The sequence below is a fragment of the Cygnus atratus genome, chromosome 4, assembly GCF_013377495.2.
Source record: "Cygnus atratus isolate AKBS03 ecotype Queensland, Australia chromosome 4, CAtr_DNAZoo_HiC_assembly, whole genome shotgun sequence".
Lineage (NCBI taxonomy): Eukaryota > Metazoa > Chordata > Aves > Anseriformes > Anatidae > Cygnus > Cygnus atratus.
This window is the reverse complement of record NC_066365.1, coordinates 32,478,957-32,496,549: the sequence shown is the minus strand read 5'-3', so window position 1 is coordinate 32,496,549 and position 17,593 is coordinate 32,478,957. Positions and strand designations below refer to the sequence as shown.

General features: G+C 45.0%; 1 protein-coding gene across 2 annotated transcripts in view; it reads left to right on the top strand.

Moving 5' to 3' along the window:
• Positions 1 to 305: 305 nt before the first annotated feature.
• FHDC1 (FH2 domain containing 1) overlaps positions 306 to 17,593 on the top strand; it is a 35,952-nt gene continuing 18,664 nt past the window's right edge. Inside the window, exons 1-4 of one of the 2 annotated variants that reach the window (XM_035553709.2) lie at positions 306 to 427; positions 3,633 to 4,267; positions 10,958 to 11,019; positions 11,606 to 11,708. In XM_035553709.2, the coding sequence (XP_035409602.1) occupies positions 3,782 to 4,267; positions 10,958 to 11,019; positions 11,606 to 11,708 (651 nt within the window). In that variant the 5' untranslated portion in view covers positions 306 to 427; positions 3,633 to 3,781. Of the gene's footprint in view, positions 428 to 1,235; positions 1,414 to 3,632; positions 4,268 to 10,957; positions 11,020 to 11,605; positions 11,709 to 17,593 lie in introns of those variants that run through there. The other variant, XM_035553716.2, reaches the window with a different exon arrangement.

Here is a 17,593-nt window from a genome sequence, read left to right as displayed (position 1 = left end):
ACGTGACCCACTAGTGCTATGGCATATCATGAACCGTGCCGTGTGACCTTCTGAATCACTCAAGGCCTGAGCTGTGCCACTTCATCTACTTCAGCTTTGGGGGGCAAACAGCTTTTTTTTCCGAAATGGGGCGCGTTTGGGTCTCTCACAACCGTATTTCGCAGCGCCGGAGGGGGGCGGCCAGCGGGAGCCCTCAGCCCCCCTCAGCCCCGTGCCTGCGCGGGGCCGCCCCCGCTGCCACCTGCCGGGCCCCGCCCGCCCCGCGCCTGCGCGCAGCCCCGCCCCCGGCCGCGGGCGGCCCGGCCCGGCTGAGCCGCGGCGCGATGCGAGGAGGCGGCGGCGGCGGCGGCACCGCCACTGGGACCCGCACCGGGACCCGCGCCCGGGCCTGCTGCGAGCCGCGCCGCCCGCTGCCGCCGGGGCGGAGGTGAGCGGGGCGGGGGGGGACGCGGAACTGCGCCGTGCCCAGGGATGGGGAGGGGGCGGCGGGTCCGTCCGTCTGTCTGTCCGTCCGCGCGGGGGGGGGGGCAGGAAGAGGGGGGCAGATCGGCTCCCGGCCGCGATCCCGGGCACTGGCTCCCCGCTTGGGTGAGACAATGGGCGAGGAGAAGCGGCTCGGTCACCGCCGGCTCCGTTCCTCCTCGGGCTGCTCCGGGAAACGGGCACGCAGCAGTGAGGCGCAGTAGAGGCATCAGAAACGGTCGGTCCCGGGTCCCTGTCCCCTTCCCTTTAACGCCTCGGAGGATGCCCGGCCGTGGGACGGCTGCCGGTGGCACGGCTGGGAGCTCGTCCTGCCATGGGCAGGGCACCCGGCTCCCCTCGCTGCCCTGCCCGGGCACCTGGCAGCAGCACACGGCCTGATCCCCACACCAGGCACACAAAATCAGAGGGGCTTTTGGCCAGCCTGATGGCAGCCCGTAACTCCAGGCCGCCGTCCTCTCCGCAGCAGGTGACCCCCGCCACCTGCATCGCAAATACCTGTCTGAAGGCAAAGCTGAAGGCAGGCATTTTGCGCTGTGCCTTCCCTCGGTGCCCTCCGCCTAAGCGCCCGTGCCTCCCCCTCGCCTGCTCCTGGCTGACACTTGTCTCGGCTCAAGCAGCACGATGGCTGGAGGACAGTTTTTCCTGCTCTGTCTATCGTTTCCATCTAGGTTGGGATGTTTTCCTCCTCTTGCATTCCCCACTCCTTTCACTAGGAGTGTCCCTGGCTAACTCAGCAGCGCCCAGCTCTGAGATCAGTCCTTCCCACCGGCTGTCTGTCTGTCTGTCTGTCCGTGTCTGTGTGAGCGCTGGGACTCCGGTGATTCATCGCCGCCGACTTGGCTTCCTTCGGATTTCATCCCAGTTTTCCTAAAGCATCCAGATTTGTTGGAAGTTTCAAAATAAGGTTCATACGCCTTGCCCAGGGGCATGGTAGGTCAGTCTGTCTGCCTGTCTCTTTTTTCTTTTTCTCTCTCTCATTTTTTTTTTTAAATCTGTGGGAACCCGAGTTAGAAAATAATAACTGCCGAAAACTGCTTTGTGTTGGTGGAAGGCTGGCTAATGCATATTTCATTCTTAAGTAAATGGTAGGGAGTCAAGATTTTTTTTTCCAAGTTGAGTATTTCTTTAAATTAATGCAACGGTTAATTGCTTTGAGTGGTTAATTTCTTTCCACCGCCTTGCACCTGCTTTTTCATGCCTCTGTGCATCTATGATCATGAACTTGGGAGGAGAGGAATGAACATAGCGCTCTGTAATAGCAACTGGGTATTAATGCTAATTTGAATTTGAAACCCTTTATCCTGATCTACTTTCTTTGTAGCTCTTCCCCTCTTTACCCTGCCATTAAAATACTTTCCATCATTCCTATGGTTGAAACCTCACACAAGCTTTTATAAGCATGTTCTATTCTCATGAGCACCTCAGTAACGTGAGGTATAAGACCAGAAAATCTGAAGCAAGAAAGGGGAGGTCATTGCTACCTGTGCAAGTTTTTGAGAAGACAAGGTGAAGCGTATCATTTTGTGTCAATTTCCATTGACTTCAGAGAAGTTGTGAGTAGCAGAGTCCTTACAGAGCAAGAGAGAATTTGCCCTAAGGCTTCTTTCTGTACTTGGATCTGTTTGTTCATGAACACTCTAATGATGGATCTCTGGCAAAAATAGCAAAGGTTTTTCATCACCATTATACAATGTCGAATCGATCTGGATTGCTATTAGCTCTATGTGAACCCTGCAGAACAGACGTACGGCTAAATCCGTGCCAAACTTTTGATTTGATGCTGTTCTCGTGCCAGTGCATTGCTTCAGCTTGAGTTTTCCTGTGACTGATTTTTTCTCGGTGGCTGTCCTTATTCTACATAAATTTTTCTTGTGCGGTATCTTTTTTTTTGTTTTTGGTTGGCTGGAGGTTTTTTTGTTTGTTTGTTTTTGGTTTTCGTGAATTCCCCAAATGGTTTTGAGATAACATACGTATTTTCAAAAAGCCATGGAATTCTTCATTAGTCTATACCTGAAATATCTTAAGTTATCTTATCTGAGAAATACAAGGAAAGTAAAGCCAATAGGCGTGGCTTGTCAAAATCGTGCTTTTTACAGAAGTCATTCTTGAAGGTTTACCGTCAACGTCAGTATCTGCTTTTCGTAGGTGGCAGTATACAAGAGCTTGCTCAAAACTGTTGTGATTCCTGTTAAGCTACCTTGTGAGGTAACCTGGGCAGATAGAAAAGCTTTCCTAACTACGTAAAGGTCTGTGTGCTGAGTGCTTAGGATGTGTAGGTTACTGTTCCTGTGGGTTCCTCTCTCCTTTCTCTCTCTGCTTATTGAACTTGCTGTGGTAACCTGGATGCTGAAGTAAATTATAAGGGACAGCTTAATCAAACTGCAGTCTGTCTTCTCTTAGTGCGTTTTGGCAGGCAGCGTAGCCTGACATGTAATGGCAAAATGCAAATACTGCAGGTGGATGCTCCACCAACACAGGGAGCTGAGGGGCTGTGTGATGTTCTTCCCTTATGGACAGTCATATCGTAGGAAGGCAAAAAAGCAGGACGTTAGGGCAGACTGTTAAATTGTCGCACACGTCATTCATTATTTTAACGCAGCTTGGATTCACACCAAAGGATTCAAACGGGGTCTGTTTGATGCCGTTAATCCACTACCGCAGGAGTAGTAGTTAGCAGTTCAGGTTGGAAGAGGCCTCTGAGATCACCTGGTCCAACCTTCAGCCTAGTGCTGGCAAGTCCACCGCTAAACCGTGCTGCTGAGTCCTACATCTATGCGTTTCTCCAGCACCTCCAGGGGTGGTGACTCAACCACTTCCCTGGGCAAAAGAGTTGAAGATTATTTGGCTTAATAATTTGGGATACATACCTTCTCTTACAAAATTGCACCAAGCTGAGAGTAATAGATGGGTTTGGTATCTGCTGTGTGTGTGATTTAGGAGAGATTCTTGTTTTTATATGTATTCTCGAAGTCTAAGTCCCCACAAATATTTGAGATATTGCATGGACAGATTTTACACAATTGCCCTGGGAAAGATAGTTGATTACCTAAATTTTCCTTCTTGATCGCTGTTATGTGTTAATTCTGGTGTCTTTTCAGCCCAATGCCCAGTCTCTCTGACCCGAGTCTCCCCGCTGCCCTTCGTTGTAGGTTGCGAAGATGGCGCAGTCCCCTCGTGCCCCGCTGCTGCTGGCAGACTAGAGCTTGAACGGGCGCGACGCACGCCGCTGCTGCCGCGCTGTTCCATGCTTCAGGCAGACCCGAGGCAGTGACGCTCTCCTCTTCGGAGGGGCCGTAAAATGCATGTTATGAATTGTCTCTCCTTGGTCAATGACAAAGAAAATGGGGCTATCTCGGTCGCGACGGGATTGATGAGCGAGGACCTGACGGCGGCATCGCACCTCCCCTCGCCTGCTGCGGCGCCGCCGCCCCCTGCGCCATGTCCCCTGGCGGGGGCACCCCCTGCCCCGCCGCTGCCCCCGGGGCTGCCGCCGCCGCCACCACCGCCCCCACCGCTGCCGGGACCGAACCCCCCCCTGCCTCCGCCGCTGACCAACGGGCACGACAGCCACAGCAGAAAGAAGCGGATGCGGAGCTTCTTCTGGAAAACCATCCCCGAGGAGCAGGTCCGTGGCAAAACCAACATCTGGACGATCGCGGCGAGACCGCAGTATCAGATCGACACGAAGACGATCGAGGAGCTTTTTGGGCAGCAGGAAGAAACCAAGCCCCAGGACACCAGAAGTCGGTCTTTAAAGTCTTCGTTTAAGGAGACTAAAGAGGAGGTAAGAACCGAAGTTGAATCTTTCTTTTCCACAATGCTGCGAGAATTGGTATAAATCCTGTCTGGCATTTGTTTACCTCTGTCTCTGTCGTGGTTCACTCTAACTATAAATTTGTCTTGATTTGAATGGGAGGGGAACAACAGGAAGGATAAACTCTTTGTTCTTGGTGGCACAAATCTGTTTTTCAAAGAGCTAACAGTGTTTTATTATTTTACCTGGGTAAGTGCTGTGATCTGATCACCTCTTGAAATAAATAAAAGTGAAGGGAACTGAAGGCACCTGTATTTACTTTTATTGGATAGCCATTGAGTTTTTAGTGTGAAGGTTAAGTGTATTGTAGTTTTTATCTTCAGCTCTTCCACTGTGTCCATTGCACAATCAAAATGCAAATGTCTACTAGGCAGGAGGGAGGAGAGTCCTATCACAAGGGTTGACGTGTTATGTATGTACTTCCAATGTCCTAGAGACATCAAGAAGGGAAGTACCGGGATGACAATGAGGCAATAAAATACAATGCATTAGTTAAGGGAATTCGTTATTTAATTGAGATAACTTTAAAGTTTCAATTTCCATACGCGTTGCTAGTGAACACTTTTTTTTTGCATCTACCATGCCTTTTCTGGACGTAGAAATAACCTGCTTGACTTTTCAACTCGAACAGAAGGCTGTTACAGATTTCTGTTCTGGTGCTGAGAGGTATATTCCAAACACTTCCAGGTGCACTCTCCAGTGAACTGAGAAGTAACTTTTCTAGTTCTTGAATCCTGACTTAGAGGTAGCCTCTTTTTGAAGCCTGAGCTGAATTGTCTCAAGTGATCTTTCTGTGAAGTAATTGGGGGGTAGAAGTGCAGATTTAATCACAGCTGTGTGTGTTTACATGTTAGCTTGTAAACAAAACACAGAGGGCGCAGGGTTAACAGGTGTGATTATGTATCAGTTTTTAGTGAAAAAATAGGGACTCAAAGTTGATGGTGTCTTACAGAAGTTGGAAGACATCAAAATAAAATATCAGCAAGAACAAACTGATGCGCCGATAGTGTTCGTGTTGTACATAGGCTAAAATAAGGGGTTTAAAACAGGTATGAGTACTGCAGGCTCTGAAGCCCTGACATCGGAAAGAAGTAATTGAGGCCATCATCAGAGGTAGTGATTAACCTCTGCGCTGTTTTCGGGCTATGTGCATCTTTGAATCAGGATTGCAGTGAGTGGACTTCCTGTGCTGCATGTGGATGTACACAGCTCCTTCCTCACGTGTTTCCTAAGAAGCACCTGCTCCCTTCCAGGAGTGCCGTGTGTTGAAGAATTAGATGTAGCAAACTTGATGATAAATTTCATAAACTGAATATGGCCCCTAGTGTACAGCAGTTGGGGCAGGGAAAACCCCAGTGTGCTCCAAATGTACAGCTTGAGACTTGGGGCATCTTGGGGAGCAGTGTTGGAGATAAAAAATATGGGTCTGCAAAACGAGGGTTCAGTCCTTTGGAAACAAACTTTCACTCTCTTACAATTAATGTTCTTCTGCACACATCCAGAGCTGATACCATAGTCCTCTGCAGGTCAATGCCCATCCACTGCCTCTGCAGGTGGCAGGCAGTGAGGGACCAGGACCTGCCTGTGTGCTTATCATGCTGTTTAACTGCCCAAACGTTCGACTCACTTGTCATGCACGCTGCAAGAGCGTGTCAGAGAGCGGTGAGCAATTCTCGTGTGTTAATGGGCTTTGCGGTACTGGCTGCTTAGTAAGGAGGGAAGGAGATAATGCTGCCGAGCTGTGTGTCACTGGAAGTGCGGAAGCACGGGTACGCAACAGCTCACATGCTCAGCGTTACTGTAGGCATCATTCAGCAAGGTATGGAGGTCGGAGGCACGGGCAGTGTTAGTGCTTTCTGTCATCAGTGCTGGCAGCTGCTGCTCACCTCAGTGTTACGACGACTATCCTCGGTTCGCTGCAGCAGACAGGCACATGGCATCCCTGTGACCTTGCGGAGACAGCATTGGAGCAGGGCTGAGGGAGCTGCGGTTCTGTTCCGGCTGTGTCGTGGCTTCTGTGTCTTCTGAATTCACATGGCGGAATTAGTCTAGTTGCAGTAGTGTGTCAACAGTGAATTTTCATGGTAGTTTCAAGTGCCTAAATTCAAGAATCGCTTAGATCCAAATCTGAAGAAAACAGCATCTGTCCAAAGTGACGTCCCTGTGCGTGGACACAGACTGCTCTTTTGGCTCAGGTGCTCCCCTCCGCACAGTGGTGTAATGTCAGCAGGAGCTCTGAAGACTGACTGCAGCCGGTGTTGAGGGCACTCCCCAGAGACTGGTGGAGATGGGTGTCATGCCTGCTGCAGAGAGCGATTATGAAATCACGAGCCAGTTGGCAAAAAGTTTTGTCTTGTAGGAGCTTACAGAACTGCATGCACTTTTAATTCCTCGCTCTGCAGTGCTGTATCCACGCAATTTAGATACCCAGCTCAGGTTATTGAATCCCCGTTCTGGAGGCTCAATACTAAACGTCGTTATTATAACTGAAGTCTCTTGAGGTTTGAGTCTCACTCCTACAGCAAATGCCTTCCTTTTCATAAACAAGCCCTCACCAAACCCTTAGGAGATTAATTAACATGTTTCCTTAACTAAGAGCTTAATTTGCCGCTATGGTTTCGCGTAATTTGAGTCTCTTAAATACAGGGGGTGTAGAGCAAAGTTTACACACCGGCTGCAAATTACTTTCCCCGTCCTTTGGAGGCGGTGCGGCGCAGCGGGCGCTCGCCCAGGCTGTGGCCTACCTGGTGCTGGAGGAGGCAGGAGGGTTTGTCGCCGGCCAAGGGAGCTGGCCTGGCTTCCTCCTCTGCTACCGTACCCCCTTCCCCTCATGTGTGCACCGGCATCATGGGGAGTGGTCTTCTGTTATTTTAGGGAGTTTGATGGCTTGCAAAAGGGTCCAGGCAATTGCAGAGCCTGTGCGAGGGCTTCGTGAAGGGAGAAGGAAGATGGAAGGGGCAAACAGGATACGTCTCCTCCCCTCCTCCTGGCTGTGGCCTCTGTCTCTTTTGCCTATGCTAGCTCTAATGCTCATTCCACTTTCTTGAGAGCTGATTCAACCTGTTAATCCAGCAGGGAACAGACCCAGCAAAAAAGCAATGAGATGAGCACCAGTGCCAGCGTCGGGGAGGGAGCAGGCGAGGAGCGTGGTGGCAGGGTGAGATGGAGGGGGGCGTCCCTTCTGGGTGGCAGAAGGCTGCCGGGCTCGCTCAGGCGGCAGAAGTGCACCTTTCCTCAGGCACTGTGTGTGACTCAGGGAACAGAGCCCAAAATGATAAATGCAGTCATGGTGTTCAGCACGTTGTAAAGTGAACTGGAAACTGAAGCAGGATGTTGTCTGTATCCTTCCTAATCTCCAGCACCGAGCCCATGCCACCAGACTGTCCGTGCTTGCTGAAATTCGTGAACTATATCCCACTGTGTGAAAACCCGTTATTCTCATCCAGGAAATCCATGTAATGTTTTGTTTTCGCTTGTCTGTCATAAACTCACCTTGTCATGTTCCTGTTCCTCACTGACAATCTCACGGCAAGAAACTCCTGCTGCATTTCCACAGTGACTACAAATTTGGGGTTGAGCTGAGGCCGTTTGTGTCTCCCAGAACGCTCCTCTGCATCTTTCCTGTTGATGAATATTTGTGTCAGATTTCCTCTTACCATCAGGAGCAGATTTCCTCTTACCATCATCACAACTTCACCATGGTATGCAACCAAATTTCCCCTTCTCTTAACACAGCTGCATCTAAAATGGGGAATATTTCAGTGGTAGATTAGTATTGGTTAGCCGATACTGTTCTTACCCTCCAGGGTCTGCTCCTGCTGTAGATCTCAGAAGTACACCACCAGTTTGCAAATGATGGTGATGACTAGTGGGTTCAGGAGTGGATCAGCTGTCCTTCCATAAGGGATCGAACTGTTTATGAAGGGGAGGTGGCAGGTGTGTGAGGCAGGGACGTTTGTGTTTGCTGGCAAGCATGTCTGGCAAAGTGCAGGTGCTGAGATGGTGCAAGGCATTTGAGCGGGTCGTAATATTTCCACACTAAGGTAAACAGAAGTTTAATAGTGTTCTCTGGCAGGAGAGTTGAAGATGAGAGTGGGGAAAGCTCTCCTGAATGCACCTAAAGTAAATCATAAGGAACCGTAAGAGATTTTCTTTGGTATAGAAGATCCCAGTGAGCAGGGAGAGCCTGTTCTCAGTTCTTTGCTTCCTGAGTCAAGCAGTCAACGAATGTCACTGGTACACAGCATTTTAGTGTCTTTGTAGGTGGCAAACAGAGATCTGGAACGTGCTGCGCTGGCAGCGGTACTGAAGGTGTGCGTGAATAGATGAGAGGAGCAGACTTTATGAAAAGCTGGGGTAATGCTTAAAGGGTAAAAAGCAAGTACCTGGGAGGAAATCATATACAGATAGCTTTCTGCAAGGACCAAACTGAATGAAAGCTCAGTGGGGAAGAGGAGTAGACACTGGGAATAGATGTTAAGGCTGTTTCTAAATCTGATATGCAACGAGGTACTACTGAATGTGAGGTGGAAGGTACCGTACTTTTTTGCAGAGAGTAGGAACATGTGTTTATGGAATATCTGCCAAGTTCCCCTTTTCTCCTCCTCACACTCCAGTCTGGAAACTCCATGAAGGTAGTTAAGTAATGACAGCTTTTTCAAATGCTATTGATAATCTTAAAAATGACACCAGGCAAGGAATGACCAAAAACTGAGTCATGCGTTTTGATTGTGTGCTTGAACAAGAAAGGGGGAAAAACTAGAGTACAGTCAGAGTGAAAAGCATGTAAGGTCCCTGTACGTAAAAGAAGAACAGCTATGACATTTGTTTTACGTCATGCTGATAAGGGAAATGCAGCTTTATATGTTATAATCCCTTGTTTTTCTTCAGGGGCAAACATTAAAAAAAATTCTCTAGTTTTATTTGAGGTTGTAATGTACATCTGAATTGTGCCACGGAAACCAAAAGTTTACCCAGGAGATGGCCAGTCTTATTTTAATAGTTACCAACTGTGACTAAAAATGAGGTGTACTGGAGATCAACTATGAATACGCTTAAAAAAACCCAGACAACCCAAAAGCTAAAGTCACGATGGCAGAACTTACTTGACTTAAACCAGTAGAGAGAGATCAGAGAATTCGCAGTGACCGGAGCAATTAGGGACTGGAGCTGTAGTGTGAGAGGTCAGTGAGAGGTCCCTGCATTTGAAAACAGATTAGATAGTGCAGGAGAAAAGATAGCTGAACCTGTCCTATGTTAAGGGGCTTTCCCTTAATGATCTGTTGGGGCCTCTCAACTCCTAAGATAAGAAGAGAATAAACCATGGCCTGGCCTCTTATCTTTGCATATGCTAAAACTGAAGGGTTTCAGGCTAGCAGTCATCTAATTAAACCTAATACTCTGATATTTCCTGTGTTTCCTGGTCTTTACTGGTTTCAGGAGAGAGGAGATTCCCAGATTTTGGAAAACTTCAGAATCTGATTCACTTTTTTTCAGCAGATGAAGAGGCTGTCTTCTATGTGTATGCAGTAGTATGCTGTGGATAGCACATTAACCATACCTGTATTTTCCCTACCACCAGCTGACTGCGGGCTATCTCTTGACAATGCCGACTTTTTATTTATATATATATACTTCTAATTCTTATGCTGTCACAGAGGTCAAGACACCTTTCCACTTGCCAAAACCTCAAACATCATGTGAGTCCAACAGCAGTCCTGAACATCTGTGTGTACAGAGCTGATTTATTGTGGCACTGTTAACATGAAGCAATTCTCTTGTCCTTGTATACCTCATGACTTTTCTAGCTGTTGCCACCAAAATAGCTGTGGTAAAACTTTAACCTTAAGGACAAGATTCTCTAGAACTGTGGCTAACATCTCAGGTTTGCAGTTGTATGTCATTGCAGTCAGAAAAAGTAGCATGAAAAGAACTAACACTTCTAATTAAAATTAAGCTAGGGAAAAAATAAACTTTGCTTAATCTTTTTAAAACTTTTTCTCTGCTTAATCTCCAGAATTGTACACGTAAGATGATTTAGCAAATCATCTTTAAAGTACAGTGCGAGGGGGAGACTGTCGTTTTATTATGGGTTTCTGTTTTCATTCTAGACAAAGGAAACAGATTTGAAAATCATCTGTCTCAGGTTTTGATTCAAGATTGGCTGGCTTATCTTCCCATTTGATCAGCGTGGCTGTTAGTTCATGTGAATGAAATCGGTATTGCATATTGACCTCTGCTTATAGAAAGCTTGTCCTCATAGTTTCTGCGTAACCTCTGAAATACACGGATTTTGAAGTGTGTGGCTAACTAGCAGTGGGGACTTGAGACTCAGCACAATGTATTACTTGAGCAACATTTTATAGATACAGTGTTATGAAATAAGGAAGAAGAATGTTTTCATTTTGTAATGAAATAGAACTTTATTCTTTCCTTCTGTAAATGCTGCTGTGTTTTTACAATTTGCTTGAGAAAAGGTGTTGTGGGTGGTCTGTGTATTTCCCTGGTGAAAACTAGTTCTTTGATTGGAAATTATTTATTTTGCTTGTGATTTGGTGGCAAGTGCATACAACTGTTTGTAGCAGCTTAAGGAATGATACCTGCGTTATGTGCTATTCTCTTACGTATTAGTAGATTAATCTCTCTTGTTCTCTCTCTCAGGTTTCCATTTTGGATGCAAAACGGAGTATGAACATTGGGATATTTCTCAAACAATTCAAAAAGTAAGATTTGATTTTTCTGCACTGCTAGTGCAGGCTACAGATGTGTGCAATTCCTAATGATTTTCATTTGTCATCAAATGTATGGTATATTGTGCTCTGTTCTGATGGAATTTGCAGTTCTATATAAGCTTGTCATAAGTAACTACACTTCATAATCTGTTTACTAATGCTTAGTTTTGACAGCCATTATGACTTATCCCCAGACATCCAGATTTTGCTGCTGTTAGTCAGTTGAAGTGAGTTTTCAGGTGCAGTTCAAGGAAGCCCTTATATCTCGTGTAATACTGCACGAGATCTGCTTTTCATTGGCCCCCCTTCATTAGAAAGAATTAATAGAAAGCTGAGGTGGGGTTTTGTTTGTTTGTTTTTGAGTAAGCTGTTTCAATGCTATCTGTATTCACTCCTAATGTTACCTTTTAGTAAAGGCATCACTCAAACTGATGTTAGAATAATGTTGCTGTAGACACAGATACAGATAACCTCATTATAATTCCTTTGGGTAACACAAGCGTGATGTTTTTTTCAATTTCTGTAACTGTTCAGCCTGCAAGTATTAGAAATGTGTATGCTCAATTGTTTTTTCAAGGTCTGCTGAATCCATCATTGAAGATATTTATCATGGAAGAAGTGAGCCCTATGGTTCTGAATTGCTGAATGAATTTCTTAAGTTGTTACCAGAAGCAGAGGAGGTAAATAATGGTTTTACATGCTGCTTATTTTTTTGCAGAGTTCTACTGTCTGGTATCCCAACATGAAGGGCTGTCAAAAAAAAAAATAAAAAAAGGGGGTGGTGGTGGGGATCCAGAACCATCCTTAGGTCAGAGGATAGGAAGCCCCTGAGTGCAAAGGTTTAATCTTCATTTTACATGTGGTATTGAGATTGCAGCATAGTCGTTCCCTTCACATCAGGTAACTTCACCTACCTTTAATGTGCTTTTTAAAGAAAGTACTGCTAAGGTATTTTTGATCTCTGATGTCCCTTATGAGCTTTTATCCCATAAACATGCTACCAAGGAAAGGAACCGTCCTGTGTGCAGTGCAGAGAACTCTGCACTGCGGGTCAGGAAACTCAGAATCAAAGTATATCCTAATGCAAACAAATTGTTTCAGTTCTTTGGCACCTGCCTCATACTTCCCTGTTGCAGTGCCTGCGAGCTGAGTATCGGCAGTCCTGTAGTACTCTCTTATCCCTTATGGTTTGCTGCCTTCTTGGTGCATTTGGGATCTGCTTGCCCCTTGTCCCAGGTCATTAGGTTCCAACGAGGGCAGAAAGGCTGCTCCTCTGTGCGGCACCCATAGAACTTGCTAACATTGTTCAGTTCTCCAAAGGAGACCTGATAGAGGGCACAGAATCGCCAGCAGAACCTTCTGCTCCATCTCTGTGCCCATGATATGACCTATGTGCAAGTGCTGCTTTCTCCCTTCCTGGTCCAACCCTTCAAGTCCAATCAGATGATTTAGGAGGTGAAGCTTCATCAACTGACCTGGAGCCCTGCTTAATGATGCACAGTTCCCTGTCTGCTCTTGTATTTGTACTGACCCATTAGTATGTACTTGAGAGAAATGTATACCACAAACTTGACAGAATTACCATTGGAATTGCTTGAGTGTTTCACATCAAGGTGATGGCTGAAACTCAGGAAATTGCTAGTTAACGTCCACATAGAGATCAACTTCATCTCACGTGCTTTACCGCTTCAAGGTCATACCGTCCAAGCACTCTGTTTCCTCTGTGCAGCAGCAAATCTCAGATCCAGTCACTAGCAAAACATGTTATTTTTCTGTTGACTATTGAACCCTAAATTGAGCTTCTTTTGCGGGGAATCTTGTTTAAAAAAAAAAAAAGTGTTGTTAATTTTTTTTTAGAGTTAGAGGATATCAGCAAGTTTTTTAGAGTTAGAGGATATCAGCAAGTTTAAATGTAATATAAAAAAAAGTGGTGAAAATAGTTCTGGGGGCTCAAACTGTTTCCCCTTCCCCCTTTTTTGAATTTCTGTGCAAATTCCTATATTTAAACAGAATTTAACTTTCTGGGATTTATCTCTCTGGGCAGGCAGAGAAAGCAGTGGAGTTTAAGTGACTCGTAGGTAACTACGTATATTGAGTACAGTAAGGTGAAAGAAAAGTTTTTTTTCTTTTTTTCCTCTTTCTGGTTTAGATCTTGGTTTTTATTTTAACACAAGTTGAAAATGTTTCAAAGGGCATACTGCTATGTGATATAAATGTTGTAATTTGACTAGAAGTCTAATGTGCATCGCTGAATTTTGTCTTTTGGAGCATGACGGTAGTCAAAATGCATCCTCCTGCTAACTATTGGTAGGCAACGTGTGGTTTCTGAACCCACAGGAGATGGTGCTCAGTACTCAGCTAGCCACGTTGTAGATAGATCCAGTTGGTGCTGCTCAAGGGTTGAGAGGTTTGTTTATTTCCAGCTTGGTGATTTGACAACAGGCCTACCCATCAAGATAGTGGGGCCAGAACACTTAAGAAGTGCTTTTAAGGAACTGCTCCAGAAATTAATGGAAGAGATTTTGTAATGTAGAGCAGTATTAGAAATTATGGGACATCACGTGTTAGATTTGTTCCTGTTCGCAAGGGAAGGCAGGGAAGAAGCTTGTTGTCCATGTGAAAATACTTGTATTTTATTTAATGAATTCCATGCTTCAGAGATCTCTTTACTCATGGTCAGGAAAAGGAAAGACGCCCTTTCCCCATTGTTATTCTCCCCGTAATTGTTTCATTTCTTGGAGCTTTCACTGCTTCCTGGGAATGGGAAGCTCTGTACAGTACCACAGCTATAGCTGGGGTGGGACAGGGAGAATATGTTGAGTGTGTGTGTTGGTGCTGCTGTAATGGAAAAGTGTTTCAGTGCCTTCACATCCTCATTCTTCAAGTGCTCAAAGAGTGAGCGAGTCCAATAACTCGTTTGCTACTTGTGGCTCCTAGAATATTAGTGCAGTAGAGAAAATCCATTTCTTTAGGAACCTTAGAGCTTTTGTTGTTTGTCTTTCGCAGCGCTTTTTTTTTTCTAAATGTGTGTTCATTGTTCTCTTCGTATGTCCTGTTCTTTTTTGTTAGTTTATCGTCTGCCTCCTAGTCTGAATACTTGCCTCCTGAAATACAGATTCATGGTTTACTAAGGGGAAGGCATCAGAACCGTACAAACATACAAATAATCTGACGTCACTAGAGATATCAGATGAACGGGTGCTATTTCTTCTGGTGTTTCCTATTTGGTTTAATAGTCTCTAATTGCTTTTTGATCTAGTGGTCATAGCATGTAACATAGCCTTGGCAAGGTGTCATCATGTCGTCTTACTGCTGTCATGTCCCTGCAGAATGTTGCGCCTGTTCTCAGCAAGGTATCTCTGGGATTACCCTTGGACACTTCCCATCCTTTTAAAGACCAGCTTTGTTGTTGTAGGGGTTGAGAATTACCCTGAGAAGAGACCTAGGTGGTTAGCTCCTAAAAAGTTAGTTGTTGTTCAGTTACGTGTTCTGTCTTGGCTGTCCTTTTGCAGTTCCCCTTTCTATGTCCTTCATTTCAGCAGCTCAGCTATTTGAAGTCACATTTCCCAGTAGCACAGTTGTCTTGCAGGTTGGAATGAGGTCCAAGCACCCCATGCCAGGCATATACTCCACCCTGATAGCTGCGTGTTTGGAGATGTCGTCTTCTTTCTTTTATATGGTACCATAAACCTTTAGTCCGTCAAAATGAAAGCAGGGTGGGAGGAACACCATTCCTGGTCACAGCTGTAGGAAGGGCAACTCTGGACCGCCTCACTCCTTCATTATGACCAACAACCTTTACAGTTTATCTGGTGTGGATAAACACTGGCTTTATACTCTAATCTTATCTAGAAGTGTTATGATGTATAGTCACATTACCTCAACATTCTCCTAGACACTGCTTTGACGTATGCGACATTTTACACCGTTTCAGTCCATATTACCTCGGACATCTGAGACAGGCATTCCAGAGTCTTTGAGATGGAACAGCCTTTTGGGAACGGAAGCTAAATACTCAGGCTAACAAATAGATTTACCATCTGCTGTCTTTAGGATTATTCTTTTTGCACTACTGTATTGTGTCAACTCTTTACATGCAGAAATAGGTGTCAGTACTAGTAATTTTCTAGCTTTTCTTCCAGCTATGAAAGCTGTTGGGATTGTTGTGTGTAAATGGCAAGTACTGTCTCTCTGCTGGGTGTTCTTTTTTTCAATCTGAATAAGACCATTGTTGAAATATTGGCACTGCTGTGAAGGCTTCTTGTCACACTGAAAATGTTTAGGTATTCTCAAATGTTTAATTTGAAAAACTTGACGAGTTCTTGAAACTGGCAAACCTAGAGCTTGCTGCAGTGTTTCACTCAACAGTTCAGGGCTGTGAGTGGCACCAGAGTAGCCGTAGTAGAGTGGATTTAAAAAAAAAAAAAAAGAACAGGAGAAGGTATAAACATTTCTAAATACGTTAACAGGTAAGATAGGTTCTCTGACTGTGTAAGCCTTATTCGAAGTCCTGCTGTTTGTGCCTTACAGTGATTAGCAGTTCTGTAAGAGGAAGAAATGCCTATTTGGAATCTCCTTTGCTTAACCCCTCTTGCAGCTCATGTTGATTTCCAAGGAGCCTTTGTTGTGACTGAAGCAATGGCCTTCTCTGATACATCACTTCTGAACAGATTCCTAGCTAAGTTTCTTACTGCATCCTGTTAAAACAGCTGACAACTGTTACTTACTTGTTATTGCTGTCCAAAGCAGGGAAGCTTTTAACTGCTTGTATGTGCACATCGTCGCGCTGTTCAGCAGGCCCCGACTGGTAGAAGTTGTGAGAGTCGAGTTTTTAATGAGCTAGAATAGCTAGAATTTGTTTTTTAAATATATACAGAAGAGAGCGTATCATACTACTAATTAGGTCACCCACACACATGCACGCCCAGGTTATCAACACAGTGTCTTCCTTCACAATCTTTCAAGCCCGTCCTTTGCTCTTATACTGTTTTAAAACCCTAGTCATCTGTCACCTGCTTTACTGGAATTGTTTCTATCAGCTCTACCCTTTTCAAACCATGTTTGTATAGTAACTGTCCCCTCCTTCCTTCAGTCAGCGCTCTGTATGGCTGATCATCCTTCATGGTTTTCATCTTCTGCTTCCTTTTTTTCACCCCTTACATTAGCTACGGGTTTTTCTCCTTTTCTGTTTACCATTAGCTGATAGAGGTTTGCCACTACCCAAGCATGTGCCCCATGGTATCTCACCACCTAATACATTAACTGCTTTCCCATACGCCCTCGTGATTTGATTTCATTGTGATCCATTTTAGGGTGTTGGTGTTTCTCACTTGTGTTGCTCCCTAGTGCCCTGAGTGTTTGCAATGTTATGGAAATATTTAAAAACAAACAAACAAACAAACCACCACACACACAAACAACAGAGAAATGTTTACTCGTCAGGACTGTTGCACTTGGCTTTACTTACATATTTGTAATATGGGGAATATTTGACTTAGTTGATTGGCACGTGGCAAAGCACTTAGAGGCATATATGAGGATGAGTGGTGTACTGATGTATACTCTTCTTCAGAGATCCTGGATTTCTATTTAGGAGTGCAGCATGTCTGTTCTATGCCCCAGTAAAATCCCAGTACTTGTTAATAAGTACTGCTGGTAGCCTAGAAATGTCTGAGAACTTGAGTGGCAGGAGTGCGGTAGCTCTCCTATCTGTGAGGAATGATATTTACAATAGTCATATTTAGTCCAAGTGTTCACAAATCAAATAAAAGATCAGGCTTTCTGTGTTTCATAACTGAAGCAACTTATTTATGTGAGAACCTTCAGTATCTAAAATCTAATGTAGTGTGCATGGGCATGCACGGACAGTGCAAATGCATATTCCATATACAAATATGATGAAAAAATTAAATTAGTAATTCTGTTCCCAATTTGAGTAATACAGAACTGAGCATACAATACAGTTGTGCTGTCTTGCATGTATGCATTACACTGCTGTATCTTGTTACATGCTGTTGTGGAAAAGATTTTGTTATGCTTGGAGAGAGGAGGTCAAGGCTGGAAATGTTTGAGTTATTCATTGTGATTTTAAAATAAACCACATTTTTTTTAAGCTCTTTTGTGTTCTCAGACTAATTATAAACCTATCTATTGTATCTTCTCACATGATTAATAGCAACCATTGTTGTCAATGCCCATAGTTTCTTTGCAATTCCTGGCTGCGTTTGGTGTTTTGGTTGGACTCCCACTTGTAGAAGCGCTGGAGGTTGTTGGTTCTCGTTAGCAAGACTTAGGCAACGTGGCTGTAGAGAGAAGAGGCCTCTCCCATGGGCTTTTGAGTAGCCCTGGAACATGTAGGGGCAGCCATCCAAAACTTTTGAGCTTTGGTGTATAGAAGCTGTTAGTTCCGTTTATAGGGAGTGTCAAATAAGTAACTTTTATTTCTGCTTTGTGATGGGAGAAAGGGACTTTTTCAGTCGTGAATTGTGTAATAAAGAGGGAATGCACAACCAAGTGTTGTTGTAACTTCATTGAGGTGTTGTCCTTAGCCATTCCCCAGAGTATT